The 18,283-nt window shown below is 47.8% G+C and overlaps 1 protein-coding gene across 2 annotated transcripts in view; it reads left to right on the plus strand.

The window, feature by feature from the left end:
• The window catches only part of LOC112109580 (venom factor-like), a 54,870-nt gene extending 48,520 nt beyond the window's left edge, over nucleotides 1-6,350 (plus strand). Inside the window, exons 33-40 of one of the 2 annotated variants that reach the window (XM_026660649.1) lie at nucleotides 107-194; nucleotides 933-1,022; nucleotides 1,337-1,442; nucleotides 2,811-2,900; nucleotides 3,187-3,273; nucleotides 4,785-4,868; nucleotides 4,961-5,096; nucleotides 6,023-6,350. In XM_026660649.1, coding sequence (XP_026516434.1) covers nucleotides 107-194; nucleotides 933-1,022; nucleotides 1,337-1,442; nucleotides 2,811-2,900; nucleotides 3,187-3,273; nucleotides 4,785-4,868; nucleotides 4,961-5,096; nucleotides 6,023-6,164 — 823 coding nt within the window. In that variant the 3' untranslated portion in view covers nucleotides 6,165-6,350. Of the gene's footprint in view, nucleotides 1-106; nucleotides 195-932; nucleotides 1,023-1,336; nucleotides 1,443-2,810; nucleotides 2,901-3,186; nucleotides 3,274-4,784; nucleotides 4,869-4,960; nucleotides 5,097-6,022 lie in introns of those variants that run through there. The other variant, XM_029913715.1, reaches the window with a different exon arrangement.
• Nucleotides 6,351-18,283: the final 11,933 nt, after the last annotated feature.

An 18,283-nucleotide genomic window follows, 5' to 3' on the forward strand; every position in this document is an offset into this window, starting at 1 on the left:
TTTCCTAGAGGACAGCAGAAAAAATATGAAGAGCTGGCAAGTCAATATCAAAATGGGTTTCTCAGTGTTAAAGTTTGATGCAAGGGCATTTTCTTTTCCTCGCTAGGTACCTCCGTGAAGTTGATGCCACAATGTCAATCCTCGATGTCTCCATGCTCACGGGCTTCTCGCCAGATGTGGATGATCTGACCAGAGTACGTTGGCATCATCCGAACTATTCAGTAGAACATGAAGGCCCAGGCTAAGCAGAGCTTAACGCTCCAGCTGGGGGGGGGGGGTTCTTCCCACTGTCTGAGATGTGGAAGCTACACGAGGAGGTTAGAGGCTGGATGGCTCAAGGAATCAGGCCATGGAGCCTTTCAGTTGCAGGAGAGCAGGTCTCCTCTGGTCAGCAATGGAAACTCATTACCATCAGGCAATATTGTGTTGCCTATGTGAAATAGGCCCCCATGCATACAGAAATCATGATCGTCAGTGAGGATTGTACCTGGGACCTTTAGCCCTACCCTCTTGCACTTGACCTAAAGCAGGGGCTCTCAAACTGGAGGTTGGGACCCCTCAGGGGGTCGCGAGGTTATTACATGGGGAGTCAAGAGCTGTCAACCTCTACCCCAAACCCCGCTTTGCCTCCAGCATTTATAATGGTGTTAAATATATAAAAACGTGTTTTTAATTTCTAAGAGGGGTTGTACTCAGACTTGCTATGTGAAAGGGGTCACCAGTAAAAAAGTTTGAGAGCCACTGACCTAAAGCAATAACTCTTTCAGCTCGAAATAGGGTCAGGCATTATACAGGCCTGCCACTAGAGGGAGATATGATCACATCCATATTATACGGCTTAGTAGTGGGGATTGACTCATTTTGGTGCAGCTTCAGGATTTTGCGTCCCTGCCTTACCGTGATGCCTCTTGCTTTTCCTTCGTTGTGTTTAGCTTTCCAGAGGGGTTGACAGATACATTTCCAAGTATGAAATTGACCGATCCCCTTCGGACAGAAGCACCCTCATCATCTACCTGGACAAGGTAAGACTTTACAAGGGCGTTCTCTGATCTTGTGTTAAATTCAGGAACTACTGCTGCAGGCCAATTTGCACACCCAGGTGTCCCCAGAGATGCCCAGGTATAACTGGTGGCAGAATCGCCCACAGGATAAATTGTGCACAGGTCCCATGGTCTTTAATGGGAAATGCACCAGCTAACACCAATGGCTGAATCTGATCCCCCGTGTATCACTCTTTCTCCTTCAACCTTTCTCTCTTTCAGGCCTTTTTGTCTCCTCTGCCATTTCTTCCTTTCCAAAGACCTAAGCATTCCTTGTCTGTTCTTTCCTCACCCAGGTTTCACATATGGAGGAGGAATGCCTGCAGTTTAAAGCGCACCAGTTTTTCGAAGTTGGTCTCATTCAGCCGGGCTCTGTCAAAGTCTATGAGTATTACTCTTTAGGTAACAGTGGGCTGTATCTTTTCTCATCACTGGGGTCACGCCCAATATGTCCCTTTCTCCCAGACACTCAGAAGAGTTTTCTCTGTTACCATAGCAGCAAACATGCTTATGGGAATACAGAAATTGATCAGGTGCATGAATAAGGAAAGCACCAGTGGTGACAGTAGCTAGAATGAAAGTGACAAGAGTTCTCATTCTTCATGCATCAAAGCATGAGCTGATCACCAGTCGGGAGCAGGAAAGAACAGACAAGCCATGTGGCACAGTAAGGTGCATTTCATGCCTTCCTATGTAGTATCTGGCCTTGGTCTCTGTCTAAGAGAGGATACAAGAATCCAATAAAGGTGAGTCAGGAAATTCATATCCGGATCCAAACTTCCACAAAGCTTGGGCTGCTCAGAAGTTGAGGGCAATAAATCATTGGAACGTGCTACCACGGGAAATCTCTTGATGTCGTCATGGAATCAAAAAGACAAGGTGGGAGAGGTAATGTATTTTATTGGACCAACTTCTGCTGGTGAGAGAGACAAGCTTTCGAGATACACACAGCTCTTCTTCAGGTCTGGGAAAGGTACTCTGAGCGTCACAGCTAAAGGCAAGGTGGAACAGATTGGTCGGCATAAGTAGTTTAACATTTAGTCTGGCCTTAAAAGCTCTCAATCTATGAAAAGAAGATACAAGATTTGATTCAGGATCATCTCTAGATAAAATAGCCAGTTGGTCTCTTCTAGGGCCCAGCACCACCTAGGTCTCCCCAAGAGACTCAAGACATTAAAATCTCTCACTGCTCGAGTTGGTTCCAGTTCTTAGTCGTGACTCTCACTTCGCTCAGTGAGACTTTGGGTTGAGTAAGGACTTCAGGGTTGTCCCCTGGGAGCTCCAATTTGTTAATGGGTGTTAATCTGCATGAAGGGTAATGCTTCCCATCAGGAGCGGCGGACGCTTCCTGAAAGTGGGCTGACTGCTGGTGCCCGAACTGTGGCCCTGCCCCCTGAAGCCCTGACCCCGCACTGCATCTTCTGCCCGAGCCCCCCGCCCTCAGTCCGCCCCTTCTCCCCGAGCCCTGCTTCCCTCAAAGACCCTGCCCCTCCCTCCTTTCTGCCCCTCCTCCCTGTTGCTCACCCTTATGGCCGGTAAAAAGTGATGGGGCCACAGCCCCCCTGACCTCCCCAGTTCCGGCGCCCCTGCTTCCCATCTCTGGCTGTCTTTCTAAACAACAGAGCCTGGCTCAATCACAAGATATGGGCTTGATGCGGGTATGGCGGGTGAAATTCTACAGTCTGTGTGATGCAAGGGGTCAGGCGAGATCCCAATGGTGCCTTGAGTCCTTAAAATCTACTAACCTGTGATTCTCTGCTCATTCTGTAGCTGACCAATGCACTACGTTCTACCGCCTGCCTAAAGAGAGCGGCTTTCTCAATAAGATCTGTCATGGGGACGTGTGTCGGTGTGCGGAGGGTAAGGATGGTCCTGTTTCTGCTTACACCAGGGCAGGCTAGGATACAGGTTCTTGGAGCATTTAATGACACACCCTAGCTCTCCTATAGAGCTTTTAATGTTTAGATATTTCAGAATTTGGGGAGGGGAAGTTCATAAACAATTTGGCGAATTTGACACAAATTCGCACAATGTTTCAGTATCGCTGATTCTGCCTTTGTGCTGAATGAATTGTGGTTGAAAAATTTCACCCAGCTCTACTTGAATGTCTTCCCTGGTGACTCCCTCCTTCCTCCTCCCCCCCCAGAAAACTGCTTCCTGCAGCACAAGATGACGGGTCCCATCAACCTGAACAGACGAATTGAGTTGGCATGTGAACCTGGAGTCGATTATGGTAAAACTGCTCTTTGGATCTGCAGAGTCTTACATTTTGAGAGTAGAGACACGGTCCAGACTTACAGCTGGATCTGAGCTTGAACTAAGGGTAGGTTTTGGATTTATCAGTACAAAAGACTCGTGAGATTTTTAGGTCCCCAAAATAAGACAGAAAATATCATGTTGCCTCTATATAAATCCATGGTACGCCCACATCTTGAATAGTGCGTGCAGATGTGGTCACCCCATCTCAAAAAAGATATATTGGAATTGGAAAAAGTTCAGAAAAGGGCAACACAAATTATTAGGGCTCTGGAATGGCTTCCAGATGAGGAGAGATTAATAAAACTGGGACTTTTCAGCTTGGAAAAGAGACGACTAAGGGGGGATATGATAGAGGTCGTAGGTGCCAACTTTTCCTGGCGCCAGTGGGTGCTTGACACCTCCCCGCCCTGACTCCACCCCAGCCCTGCCCCTGCCCCCATTCCAAACCCTTCCCCAGAGTCCCCACCCCAACTCTGCCCCCTCCCTGCCCCTATTGGACTCCTTCCCCAAATCCCCGCCCCAGCCCCACCTCTTCCCTGAGCGCGCCACATTCCCCCTCCACCCCTCTCCCTCCCAGCGTTTGCTGCTGCAAAATAGCTATTTCGCGGAGGGAAGTGCTGGGAGCTAGGGGGAAAAGCGGGGACACGGCGGGCTCAGGGGAGGAGGTGGAGGTGAGCTGGGGCGGGGCAGGGAGCTGCCGGTAGGTGCAGAGCACCCACCAATTTTTCCCCATGGGTGCCCCAGCCCCGGAGCACCCACGGAGTTGACACCTATGATAGAGGTCTATAAAATCATGACCGATGTGGAGAAAATAAATAAGGAAATGTTTATTTACTCCTTCTCATAACACAAGAACTAGGGGTCACCAAATGAAATTAATAGGCAGCAGGTTTAAAACAAACAAAAGGAAGTATTTTTTCACACAACGCACAGTCAACCTGTGGAACTCCTTGCCAGAGGATGTTGTGAAGGCCAAGACTATAACAGGGTTAAAAAAAGAACTAGATATATTCATGGAGGATAGATCCATCAATGGCTATTAGGCAGGATGGGCAGGGATGGTGTCCCTAGCCTCTGTTTGCCAGAAGTTGGGATTGGGCCACAGGACATGGATCACTGAATGATTATCTGTTCTGTTCATTCCCTCTGGGGCACCTGGCAATGGCCACTGTTGGAAGACAGGACACTGGGCTAGATGGACCTTTGGTCTGACCCAGTATGGCTGTGCTTATGACAAGCTGCCAAAATGTCCCTTGACGAAACTGTCTGTCTACCATGTATGTCACTATTATCAGCACCAGATCAAAAAAATGATGTGAAACTCCTAATCCAAGCCCTGGAGGAATCTTAGAACAAATGGAATGGATCCAGGTCTACTACCCTGTTTGCTTAATTCTCTCTGCCTCTCCGTGAGTTGACCACGCACCAGTTTCCCTACAGAAAACTGCTACAGTCTTTAACCAGTGTCACTTTCTCCCCCCTCAGTGTATAAAGCCAGGCTTGTTGGAACTGAAGAATCAAACAGTCATGACAACTACAAGATGAACATTTTGCGAGTCATTAAAACAGGTAAGAGCTCCCCCTTCCGAACACTAATAAACAAGCTCCACTGGCTCCCCTACCTGGAACATCTAAATGACCATCTTTCTTCTCTTCCCCAGGGACTGATGAAAATCCACTAGGACAAACCCGCCCGTTCATCAGCCACGTGAAGTGCAGGGAGTCTCTGAGATTGGAACCTAACAAGGACTACTTGATCTGGGGACTCAGCAGTGACTTGTGGGACTTGAAAACTGAGTAAGTCACCTACCCTCCAAGCGTCTTCAGGTCTGCGCTGTCGGGTTGGAGATTACAGGTGCCGTTTCACCCAGCTCTGAAGGCAGTGCAGAAGTAAGGGTGGCAATACCATGACCCTGCCCCCATCACAATACCCAGATTTCACAATGAAGACCAGATTTCACGGTCCGTGACTCATTTTTCATGGCCATGAATGTGTAGGGCCCTACCTATTAGCAATGTTGGGTCAGATTCTTGGGGGGACTTGTTAGGATCTGACATGATGGGACAATAGTCAGGGACACCCCCTGATGATAGAAAGTGACCAGAGGAGAGGGCCTCTTTAGGATGTGTGACCTGAAACAGTTGCCCTTTTGTCTAGTTTATCCAATATCTTCAACTGAGCTTCCTTATTGAGTTGTTCTCCAGGGTAGCCCGGGGTCCTCCAAGCCCATAACCAGGGAGTTCCAAAATGGGGCCTTCCTCTTTAACAAGGAGGGTGCTGCCTCTTCAGAGACTTCCGTCCTAATATATGTGTGGCTGAATGCAGAGCATTGCATGCTGGGAACTGTAGTCTCTGGCTAGACTCCACCTCCATATTAAAGATAAACATGGATGCAGTCAGTTCAATTCTTACGCAAGCCAGATGTGGTCCTCAGACTCCGGCCAATGCTACATCAGGCTCCTGGATGAGTTGACGATGGCATGGGTTGAATCTGGGACCTCTGGAACTTAAAGCAGGAGCCTCTAGTGCCTGAGTTAAAAGACCCATCTCCGTCAGCCAAGGCTGTAACAGACACCTCAACCTCTGGATGTGGCCCAGCCTGCCCCAGCGCGGGTGTGAGCTACGCCAACAGGGCAAAGCCTGGCCAGCCTCGAGGAGCCACGCAGGTAGATTACTCAGTAAATCCTGAGATCAAAGGCACAAACCTTCTTCTCCATTCCAGGATCACTTACATCATTAGCAAGGACACCTGGATCGAGAAGTGGCCAAATGAGGGAGACTGCCAGGAGGAGGAATTCCAGAGCCTGTGCGAGGAATTCGAAGAGTTCTCCCAAGCCATGACCATGGTCGGCTGCCCGACTTAAATGCGGAACCAGCACTCGCGGCGAGAGTCCAGATGGGAGGGTCTGAGCTCAGCTGCAGCATCACGCAAGGCTGAGACACCTTCATTCCGACATTCCTATGGTGTAATATCCCCTACCCTGCTTGTGCTTCCTCTCCTGCCCCCTTACCAATCATTTCCATAGATATAAAATGCGTGACTTCTTACACGGATCTCTTGTGGTGGATTTTTACAAATATCACATCATCTAATGCTACGATACACCTCATGTGGCTAATTAAGAGGGCCATGGGTGCACTCGATTAAGTTAATGTATAAAAACCTTCATGGGGAGGAAATGCCAGATACTAAAAGGTTCGTTAATGTTCTTATATTTATTTATTTTATTTGTATCACCCTAGCTTGGCCCTACCCAACCTTGGGGTTGGGAAAAAAAGCTGGTGATGATTACTGTAGCGCCTAAGGGGCCTCATCAGAGACCAGGACCCCACTGTGCCAGGCGCTGTACAATCACAGAGCAAAAAGACTGTCCCCGCCCCCCCCCACCCCCGAGGGCCTTACACTCAAAGAATAAGACAAGAGAGAACAGATGGATATAGACCGATCGGGGAGTGCAAGGAAACAGGTATTGGTCAGCGTGATGGGTGGTGGTCTCTCCACACTAGCAGCCGAACTGTTGTCGAGTTTTTTTGAGGAGGGATTTGAAGGGGGGAAAATGAGGCAGATTTGCAGATATTTGTGGCACCATGGGCCAATCGGAGGCGAGCGGTGACGGCTCTGTAATGAATGAGAGGTGATAGGTCAGGTGGCAAAACCTACCAGCAAAAGGTATAACAAGAACCAAAGGCTGGAAGTTAAAGCCAGATCAATTCAAATTAGAAATAAGGAACCAGTTTTTAATAGCGAGGACGATTAACCACAAGAACAAACTCCCAAGGGAAGCGGTGAATTGTCCGCCTCTTGATGTCTTCAAATCAAGACTGGATACACTTTAGTCCAGCACAGGTTCTTGGGCTCAGTACAGGGGTAAGTGGGTGAAATTCTCCGGCCGGTGTTATACAGGAGGTGAGGCTAGATGATCTAATGGTCTCTGTTGGCCTAAAACTCTGTGAATCAGGTTCGAGGGACGAGTAAAAGTCCAGAGTAAAGTAGTGAGGAATTCGATGTGTGCAGTTTGTCATGTACACCTTGTACACGGTAAGTTGCAGGACTGTGACTAGTAGGTCAGGCTTCTGTGCCAGATATGGACTGAGGGAAGAGCTTTTCTCAGAGAGAGACTCCAGATGTGTTTGCTTATACCGTCCTTTAATGCACTGCCAGGAACAGCTGTTAGGAGCTTAAGTAATGTATGTTGCGCATGGCGCCACACAGTGGCTGAACAGTATAATCCAGTTTAACATTCAATTACTTCTTCCCCTTGGTTTTACATTCCTACCATTTACAGGATCACGCACGGGTGGCACATAATGGAGGCTGTGGGAGGCTAAGCCTCCCGAAACCTCGTGCTGCTGGAGGCAGGGGACAGTGGCGGATTTGGGGCCCCCGGAAAAATCTCCCCCTGCCATGGCATCAGGGCTGGCAGGCACAGAGCTTTTCCGGTCTCCAGGCCGCAGTGGGGGTATGGGAAAGGAGTGAGTGGGGGACGGGGCCTCGGTGGGGAACAGGTAGAGTTGGGGTGGAATGGGGGTGGAGCCACAGGGGAAGGGGTGGAATGGGTGGGGCCATGGACAGAAGGGGCGGAACGGGGGAGGGGCTCTAGGCTCGGAGCTCCAGCCAGAGCTGAGAGCTCCACTGCGGTCCCAGACGAGGCCATGGGGTGAGGGGCTGGTCTCTTAGTGCCCCTCCCCACCCCCCGGCTGGGGCCATGGAGGGGCAGAGAGCAGCAAGCAGGGGCCTGGCCTCGATCGGAAGAGGTAGGGCAGTGGGCTAGCCTCCCCAAGGGGAAGTTTCACCCGCCGCCCATGCGATCACGCTATCTTTAAAGTTCAGTCTGGCTCACTCTCTTGAGTGTCTCTGAATCATACTGGTCTTCTGATTACACGACCCAAACATGTCACAACTTGGCCATCTGGCTGTCCCACTGTCTCTGGTTGGTTTGGAATCTGTGAGGTGTCATCATCTTGGACTGCATCCACCCTCTGTAGAGTTGGCTCTGTTGATTTTTCTTTACATGTCAAAGGTTTCTGTTGAACCTCTCCACTATTGGTCTCGACCACATGTGATCTGGGCGATGACGTCTTTTTTTCTTCATGGTAGCTGGAGTTCTCCATCTTTTTTCTCCAGCCAGTTTGACACAAAAACACACTCACCAAGTTGTAGACCCGGCAGGTCTCTAACTTAGTGACATATGTTATAAAAGTGTTTGTAAGCTCTTGTTGCCGTTTTATCTGATTTGGCTACTCTTCATATCAGGCCACTTTGGAGACCGATTATTTCCCAGAGCCAGAACTGTAGTTCTGAGTTGTCGTCCCATCAGGAGTTGTACTGGACTATATCTGGTAGCTGCTGGTGGTGTTGATCCATAGCTCAGAAGAGCAAGGAATGGATTTTTCCTGCTGTAGGATTTTCTTGGCTGTCTGTGCAGCTCTCTCAGCCTCTCCATTTGCTTGTGAATAATGTGGGCTGCTGGTAATATGATGAAAATCATATTTCGTTTGGAATTATTTAAATTCTGCTGTGGTGAATTGTGGTCCATTGTCCGTCACTAGTGATCCTGGAATGAACAAAAGTGCACTTCAGTTTCTCAATAACACTGCCATATGTTATGTCTTTCAAGTACATTCCTTTGAGATGCCTGGAAAAATAGCCAGCTAAGACCAGGTACTGATGTTCTCTGAATTTGCATAAATCTGCAGCTAGTCTCTTCCAGGGTCTGTGCGGTGGAGATGTTTGGACACGAGATGGTTCAGCAGCGTCTCTTGAGGTTATTTGTACAGGAGCTCCTTTCAAAAATCACCAAATTCTCTGTCGTGTTCTTGCACCTTTCTCACTCAGCCCATCATCGCTATTATGCTGCAGCTGAGAAGGTTGTTGGTCTTGGATCTTTTGACCACATTGCACTCTGAATGCCAACGTTTTGTCTTGGTACGTCGTTTTTGTGGTGCACTGTTCCATGCCATTCTAAATACACCTTCTTGGCTGTGATAGGTGATTTCAGCTCTGGGAGTGGTTGAAGATGATTGTAAGGCCCTTCTGAGATGACAGTCACATCTGCTCCTGAGTCCATTTTAAAATCAGTAGTTTTCCATGAATATTCAGTTTCACTGTCCAGGCTTGCCCTGTTTCATCACACATGATAGATCCCAGAAACAATGGCTCTTGATTGTCTGCAATCGTAGTCAGCTCCCTGACTGCCCTAGTACAGCAAACATCTGCAAAAATGTCCATATTTTGTGCATTTATTACATGTCACGGTTAGCTGGACACACGTCTTGAGCTATGAAATTTTTCACATCTTGTGCATTTAGTCTGAAATGCTTTGTAGTTAGCCTCAGAGCCTCAGGGCTTTTTATGGTGTTGTGTGTTTACAGCATCTAAGCTAGTTTCAGGTGTTTCAGTTTGCTCCTGCCTTTTATTCTGCTGTTTGACTAGTTCAGACTTATCTGTATAGCTGAGGGTAGACTTGTCTGTCTTTAATGGTAGATGCTGTGAAAGGTTCTTTTCTGCTAACCCAATAACCCAAAACCTGTCTTTGATATTTTCAGGTTTTGCCATCCCAAAATCAGTTTTCAACCAATGCATGCAAAGCTCTTATAAAAGCTTCAACGTGCTCTCTTAGTTCCTGAATTCTCTAGTGAAAACATGTTCTTTCATAAACCACATTTCTTTGAGGTATAAATTATGCATCAAACATAGCCAAAACCCTTTCATACTCATCTTGTGACCATCTTCAGTAAAGATAAAAGATTTAAAGATATGGTCTGCCTGCTTCCCCATAGCATCAATGAAAGATGATAACTGGATATCTTCACTTTCCTTATGAAATTTTGTAGCAATGTAAAATCTTGCAAAATGTTGCTTCCAGTCTGTCCATTCCAAAGGTCTATCAAAGCTGAAGTTCTCTGGGGCACTGAAGATCTTGCAACCTTTGGTGCTTTGTTTCTTCTGTTTGCAACCTTCATTGCTGTTTTCCTTCCGTTTCTGGTCTCCTGTGGCACCAGTTAGGGTACCTTTACTTCTGACACCATGTCATGTCGTGCTTGTACACGGTAGGTTGCAGGACAGACTGTTGTACAGCTATGGACTGGCTACAGAGCTTCCTTCCCAGAGAGATGCACCAGATGTGTTCACTATAAAATCCTTTAATACACCGCCAGGAAATGTTGTGACCTTAAGTATGTTACATATGGCTCCACCTAGTGTCTGAACTGTATAGTACAGCTTAACATTTAACAAGCTACATATGAGTCAACAGTGTAACAGTCTTGCAAAAAAAGCAAACATCATTCTGGGATGTATTCGCAGGAGCATTGTAAGCAAGACACGAGAAGTAATTCTTCCGCTCTACTCCGCGCTGATTAGGCCTCAACTGGAGTATTGTGCCCAGTTCTGGGCACCATATTTCAGGACAGATGTGGACAAATGTAGATATTAGGAAACACTGTTTCACTAGGAGGGTGGTGAAACGTTGGAATGGGTTACCTAGGGAGGTGGTTTTTAAGGTCTGGCTTGATAAAGCCTTGGCTGGGATAATTTAGTTGGGGTTGGTCCCCCTTTGAGCAGGGGGTTGGACTAGATGACCTCCTGAGGTCTCTTTCAACCCCAATCTTCTATCATTCTGTGAAATTGGAGAAAGTCCAGAGGAGAGCAACAAAAATGATTACAGGTCTAGAAAACATGACCTATGAGGGAAGACTGAAAAAAATGGGTCTGTTTATTCAGGAGAAGAGAAGACCGGGAGGGGATATAACAATTTTCAACTACATAAAGGGTTGTTACAAGGAGGAGGGAGAAAAATTGTTCTTCTTAACCTCTGAGGACAGGACAAGAAGCAATGGGCTTTAATTGCAGCAAGGGCAGTTTAGGTTAGACATTAGGAAAAACTTCCTGGTTAAGCACTGGAATAAATTGCCTAGGGAGGTTGTGGAATCTCAATCATTGGAGATTTTTAAGAGCAGGTTAGACAAACACTTGTCAAGGATGGTCTAGATAATACTTAGTCCTGCCTTGAGTGCAGGGGACTGGACTAGTTGACCTCTCAAGGTCCCTTCCAGTCCTATGATTCTACGATTCTGTTACACAGTTTATACCTTGGTTCCTTTCTAAACAATGTGTCATGAACAGAGAATCCAGGTAGGCTGGAGAGTTTGAAATTCAGAAAGCTTTCTACACAGCTAAAAACCACTCCTCTCCTGGGCCCTGAGTAAGCAGTCCCTCGCTACTCTCAGCAAAGCACTTAATATTATTATTGATTCATAATGCGGACATGTTTAGGGCCCACCCACTCATGGATTAGGGCTCCGTGTGCTAGGTGCTGTACAAACACACAACAAAAAGATGGTCCCTGTCTCTTCAACACATCCTAATGGGACTTAGGCGTGCACTTAAAGTTATACATGTGCTTGACTGAATGGGGATGGACTTCAGTACATGACTAAACGCTCTGCTGAATCAGGGACCTAGTTAAAATGTCTCCCAAAGAACTACTTAGGCACAAGGCAGCATTGTCTTCTGGTGGATAAATTGGAGAACTTTGTCTCAGAAGTTTAAACCACTAAAGGCCAGAGTTTCCAAGTTATTTGGGCTCCTAATGGGATTTTCAGAAGTGCCCAGGCCTGTGCCTCATCTGCTTGGGCTACTTTTGAAAATCCCACTAGATACCTTTACCTTTAGCTGCCTAAATACCTGTGAAAATCTGCCCCAGGGCCAACATTTTCAAACCGGGGTCCCTAACGTTATGCTTTTGAATCCATATTGAAGCTCGGGAACTAAGGAGACTGATTTTCCAAGTCCAAGCTCTCCCAGTGGTTCGTGCAGGAACTGAGAATGCTCCGCACCTTTGAAAATCAGGCCACACATTTTCAGAGCCTAAAGGCGCCACCCTGTAGGTGCCCTGGTTTGAAAAGTTGGGCCAAAGCAGCAGCAGGAGGAGAAGTGAGTGAATGAACGCACAGGCTCTTGAGTATCTCTTCCTCTTGCACGTTCTCAGCCGCCGGCTTTGCTTAACTGGGGGATGCTGACCGGGGTGTGATCTTTGGGGCTGGGAGCTCACAGCCCAGTGGGGTGGGGAGAAAACACCCCCTCCTAGAGTGGATGCTCACAGCCTTACCGCCTCTTAATGGAGTTTCCTGCACACCCTGCTCTAGAGTGGGGTAAAACCCCCATGCCTGCCAGGCATTCCACCTGCGCGGCGGTGAGACAGCACCCAGCTGTAACACAGCAAGGGGGCACGGGCAGAGCTGAGTCTCTGGCTCAGATGGTTTCCTCATTTCAGTATAAGCTCCCCTCTCTTCCCCTGATGTGGCTAGGTGCTCACATAAACTTCCTTCTCAACTCACTCTGTTCCCATCATGTGGCGTTCTCTGCCCTGCCTGCCCAGCCACAGGCGATATTGACTGACAGCCGCTCAGCTGCAAGCTCTCTGCTGTATGTGGGCAGGAAGGGCATCAAGCTAGCGCTGGCGAGGGGGGGAGAAGCGGAGTGGGGGTTGTATCCGGTCAGTGTGGTGAAGCACAGTAAAACAAAACCCTCCATCGCGTCAGGGGATAAACAAGTGTCACGGACGAGCGCTGAGAAACCTCAGTGGCTTTGTGGGGGATCGCTGTCTTTGTTACCGGTGTGCATCTGGGGTGGGACATACGGGCCGCTTTCCCATAATGCCTCAGCTGCTGGTGCAGCGCACGGCAGCTATTTTCCCACATGCTGCGGTGCGCGTTGGGATAGCCTCCTTCACGGAGGCCTGGGAGATGGGAGGATTGAACCAATCCAGTTACACGTCCAATCAGTGAATGAATGAAGGGGGTCACAGGGGGACTCCGGTGTGGAGTCGTCTTGTTACAGACTTGAGGTCTATCTGTGGCAGATGAATCTAACCCATTGTTCAGCACGTGTTATGCAATCTCCTCTAGCGAACGGTTCACTTGGGACGTGTGTGGTGTAGTGAAAACGGTGTTCAAATGACAAGCTATCATTTTACATTTGTGAGGGGTTGCCTGGTCCTTCTTGGAAGTCCAGAGGCTCTGTAGGGAAGCATATGATCTGGGTCTTTCAGCAGTCAGTCTGCAGAAAGCCAGCCTACCGCAAGATGGGTTGAGTTGTGTCTTTCTATCTCAGGGAGCAACCTGCTTTGTCTCTCTCTGTCTTTTGGTTCTTGTGCCTTAGGGGTCTGGATTCTAAGACATAAAGTGGTTTTATGTTGCAGCCTTCCAACAAGAATATTTTAGGTTTTTATCTAACTTCTCTGTGCGTTTGCCTTGAACGTAACCGTCTGAGTGCTATAACTGAAGGCAGGCGGGCTTAGCTGCTTATCTCAAGCGGTAGCGTCTTATGCTCTGGGAAGCCGGAGTGCAGTTCCTGGTGATGATCGAATTATTACACAAGCTCCCGCTGAAGTCATTGAGAGTTTGAAGAATGCCCTCGGGTTTTTCTTTTTGGCCCTGGTTAAAAATCTACAGCCTTCACACCCCTGTCTGGGGAATTCCAGTCCTACTCACTCTGGTCATAGCCCACCCAGTACAGGCCATGGTATGAGTCAGGCACAACCAAAGCTTCAGAGCTCCTGACATGGTGGGGAAGGAGAAGACACCTGCTGGTGAGAACGTGAATAAACAGCTTCCACCAGAACCACAGATCCTGATGAGATAACAGGCCTCTTGGGGCTAGCAATAGTGGGGCTGGTGAGGAAGTGACTGTGGGCGTGCAAGAGGAGGCGATGAGATACCATACAGAGATGACTCCTGCACAACCACCAACAGGTTGTTACAGAGGGTCCCGCTATCCAGATTCAACCAGCCAGGCTTCTGAAAGTAACCAACACAGCTGCCCTGGAGAATGAATTTCCACCAGCCATGTCATTTGGTGCCTTAAGGAAGAAAGCAGTCTTCTGAGCCCCCTTCCGCAGGCTAGGAGTTCAATTCCTGCCTGGGATAGATTTCTAAGAACATCTGGTGCGTGTTGCTGTTCTCACCCTGCTTTCTTTCACAGGATGTGGGCTGGAGGCAGGCACCACTGGGTGAAATCTTCTGGCCTGTCCTATGCAGGAGGTTAGACTAGATCAGGGGTAGGCAACCTATGTGCCAAAGATAGCACACGAGCTGATCTTCAGTGGCACTCACACTGCCTGCGTCCTGGCCACCGGTCCAGGGGGCTCTGCAATTTAATTTTAAATTAAGCTACTTAAACATTTTAAACACCTTATTTACTTTACATACAACAATAGTTTCGTTATATATTATAGACTTATAGAAAGAGACCGTCTAAAAACGTTAAAATCTATGACTGGCACGCGAAACCTTAAATCAGAGTGAATAAATGAAGACTCGGCACAGCACTTCTGAAAGGTTGCCGATCCCTGGACTAGATGATCAATATGGTCCCTTCTGGTCTTAACATCAGGGAATCCTGCCCTCCCAACAGGGATCACATGTGCTTCCCCAATCCATGCTTGCAGTGCCCAGCAGGTGGCGGTACTCCTGTGATAACATCTCTCCTTTGGTTGGTTTCTGAGCCTGCGTTTGCCCACTGGCCTCAGAATGGTTTCATTGTAAAAGACCAGCCCGGGCTGCTTATTGATGCAATACCATCATTGCAGCTACGCCAGTAGAATAGGCGGCAGCCTCCTTCTGCAGTGTGAAGACACTGAGCCGTCGGCGCTGCTCGAGTCACACGGCAGATATTCTCCTCTTCACCGAACATCTCTGCATCCTCAGTCGCTGCACATACTGCTGCTTCTTTAATTCCTGGGACAGATGCAGCGTTGGGACATAAAGTGGTGCTGTTTGGGTCTCAGGCCATCGGCAGGGCGTTTTCTTTCTGCCTTTCACGTTGCTTTCCACAGTACATACGTTGGACCATGATACCTGCCTTCTCAGTCCGTGTCTCTCTCTCCTGCCTCCTGGGTTCCCTCTGGCTTGAACCTGCGTATTTATTCTGTGCAAGTGGCTGTCATCGTTTTGATCCTTTCCCTGAACAGTTCAGCTGCCCTTGCTATTTGGATGCATTTCCCTAGGATTAGATCTGGATCTCTCAACAATCTCGCTTGTAAGCTGGAATCACATGTTCCACCAACATTTTTGTGGGGAATCTTTAATGACTCCAAAGTTACATGTGGACTCTGGAGTTTTCAGCTCTGTAATGTAAGTGTCTCTTCCATCTTTCCGCTTCCTGGATTTGAGTTTAAAAAAAAGTTTCTCTGTACAGTCTGCTTGTGTCTGGCCTCCTTGCACTCACCAACACCATTATCAGCTGTTCCAACAGTTTGGGCTTTATTCCTGACCACAGCATCTCACTCACTTCTTGTCCTTTTCCTCCCAAAGAGATGGTATAAAATCTTTACCTTCATTTTCTCATCTTTACATCCGTGATCAGCTTCGTACACAGACTCAGTTCTTGTTTCTACTGCTTCCATGCTTGTGCAAGGTTTTTTGTCCAGAAATCCAGCATTTCCTCCATGCTGCCTTTTTGCTCTGTTTTTAGACCCACATTCTGTTCCTTGCCGTGGGTCTTGCTAAAATGACCACAGCCGTCATTTTTCATGTGCCTCATACTGGCTAATAACCAGGAAGGATTCCTGTTTCTAAAACTAAACTCTTTATTAAAAGAGCTGTTTATATAAAGAGGTGTTGCGACTGTGGCTAGCATTCTAGCCATGGGCACACAGACTGACTTCCTGGGGTCTTCTCCAAACTCTCTTCCCTCCTACAACCTGTGCCCTGCCTCCCACTTCTATGCAAGTTGCTGCACTCCCCGCAGATGTTCCTATGTCTACAGGAGACATCTTAGAGGGTGAGAAGAAATATCCATGTCCCCTTCAATCCTTGGCTTTTCTGTTGAAACTGCTACCAAGGTGGGCCCAATTTAGCACAAAACTATGGGTGGGTTTTTATGACATCCTGGAACTGGACTGAGACCCAGCAAACTCATTTCAAACCAGGACCATTCAACAGCTACTAAATTGGAATGACTGTTGGTCATTTGGGATGACTTAGGTTGGTTTGACCCAGTGACCTCAGGAGACAGGCTCTCTGAGCCTGTTCCAATGCCCAATGAAGTCAATGGAAAGACTACTACTGACATCAATGGGCTTTGGATCTGAGTACATCTTTATGCTTCTTTTTATATACAGATCAGAAATAATTATTGAGCACTTCTGTCTTTTCAGTATCATTATTAACAATTTCACCAGTGCCAGAACATCTAGTAGTGGGCCTGTACCATTGCTAGGGTTTTTTTTGTTCCTAACATACTTAAAAAACCCTCCTCTTATTGTCCTTAACCCTGCCAGCCATAGATTTTTTTTCGCCCCAAGGTCTTTAGCTTCCCTTATCAATATTCTATATTTCATAACTTCCCATTTATATTGATTGCTATCTATTTCCCCCCTTTTTCCATTTTTTATATATTGATTTTTTTTATTTCTAATTGGCCTTCACTTTGCCACTGAACCACGATGGGCTTTTCTGCCAAAATTGTCCCCTTTCTTGATTGTGGAACTATGGCCTTTTGGCCACCTAATAAACTCTTCTTAAAGAACTCCCAATTTTCATTCACATTTTTCTATCTAACTTTTTCCCTTCTGATCAATTTTGTTTATAATTTTTCTCAGTTTTGGGAAACCAGCCCTTTTGAAGGACGAAGTATGTAAAACTCTGCAAATCCGCAGCTATCTGCTTTATATCCACGGATGCAGATATCCATGAACCATTTTTGCAGATTGTGGCTCGGATGCGGATACAAATTTCGTATCCGCACAGGGCTCTACAAGTATCTGTATTACTGGTCAGGACTGTCCTCTGTTTGTCCATACTGAATGTAATCAGGTCATGATCACTGGTCCCGCACCACCATCTTCCAGTCCAGTGATTAATTCATCTTTATATGACTTAATGACGTCCAAAATAGTTGCCTCATATCGGGGGCAATACTTTTTGTGTTAGAAAATGATCATCTATGACTTTTAGAATTTCTAATGATGTTTTCCTCCTGGCTGTCTGAGACCTCCAGTATATGTCTGCCATAAGAACACAATTTTTATTTCCATGCATTGCAGGCAGGAGTTTAAGGAGTAACTCATCCTGTTCGCTGGTTGGATCCGTTGAGCTGTAACAGACCCCCACCCGTACCCCGTCCAGGGCTTTGTTAGTGAGCGCATTCACATAGACTCACAGGATCTTGAATGTGTGAGTTATCAATAACTCAAAAACAAGCAATTTGTGTCTTTAATGCCGAGTGCCAACTCCCCCACACTCCTGTTTTACCCACTCCATCCTTCCTGAACCAGAGATTTTAACATTCCAGTCATGCAAATCGTCCCGCCGCCGTGTTTCAGTAATGCCAGTTATATCAAATGTCACCTCCTCCATGGGCGTTTCCAATTCCTCTTGTTGGTTACCCACGCCTCTAGCATTAGCACATCGGCCTCTGAACAATGTTCTCACTTTCTGCGTCGTATCTGCTCACTTTGCTCACGGAATTTGTACCACGTTTGCCTCCTAAGCGCCCTCCCCTCATGTTATTATTCTAATGCCCTCCTGGCTGCTCCAGCTAGCACCGGCGCTGACTCCGTGGGTGCTCCGGGGCTGAAGCACCCACGGGGAAAAAATGGTGGGTGCTGAGCACCCACCGGCAACCCCCCGATCAGCTTTCCCCCCCCAGCCCCGGCATCTCCCACCCACCGGTGTGCAGGAGGCTCTGGGGAGGAGGGGAAAGGAGCAGGGGTGGGAAGAGGTGGGGTGGGGCCTTGGAGGAAGGGGTGGAGTGGGGATGGGGCCTGGGGCCAAGCCAGGGGTCGAGCATCCCCCAGCATATTGGAAAGTCGGCGCCTGTGCCAGCTAGTCTCCAGCCAAGGAGATTAGCCCCCTGCCTGTGAGATGCAGGCCATCCCATTCCTGGAGCCACTTCTCCCCTGAAGTGTGGCCCAATGTTCCACAAAACATTCAGCTTCCCGCCGGTCGTGCAGCCGATGGGTCACCTCCAGTATTTTCG

This window comes from Terrapene carolina, unplaced genomic scaffold, assembly GCF_002925995.2.
Source record: "Terrapene carolina triunguis isolate 2854851 unplaced genomic scaffold, T_m_triunguis-2.0 Scaffold833, whole genome shotgun sequence".
NCBI classification, from domain to species: domain Eukaryota; kingdom Metazoa; phylum Chordata; order Testudines; family Emydidae; genus Terrapene; species Terrapene triunguis.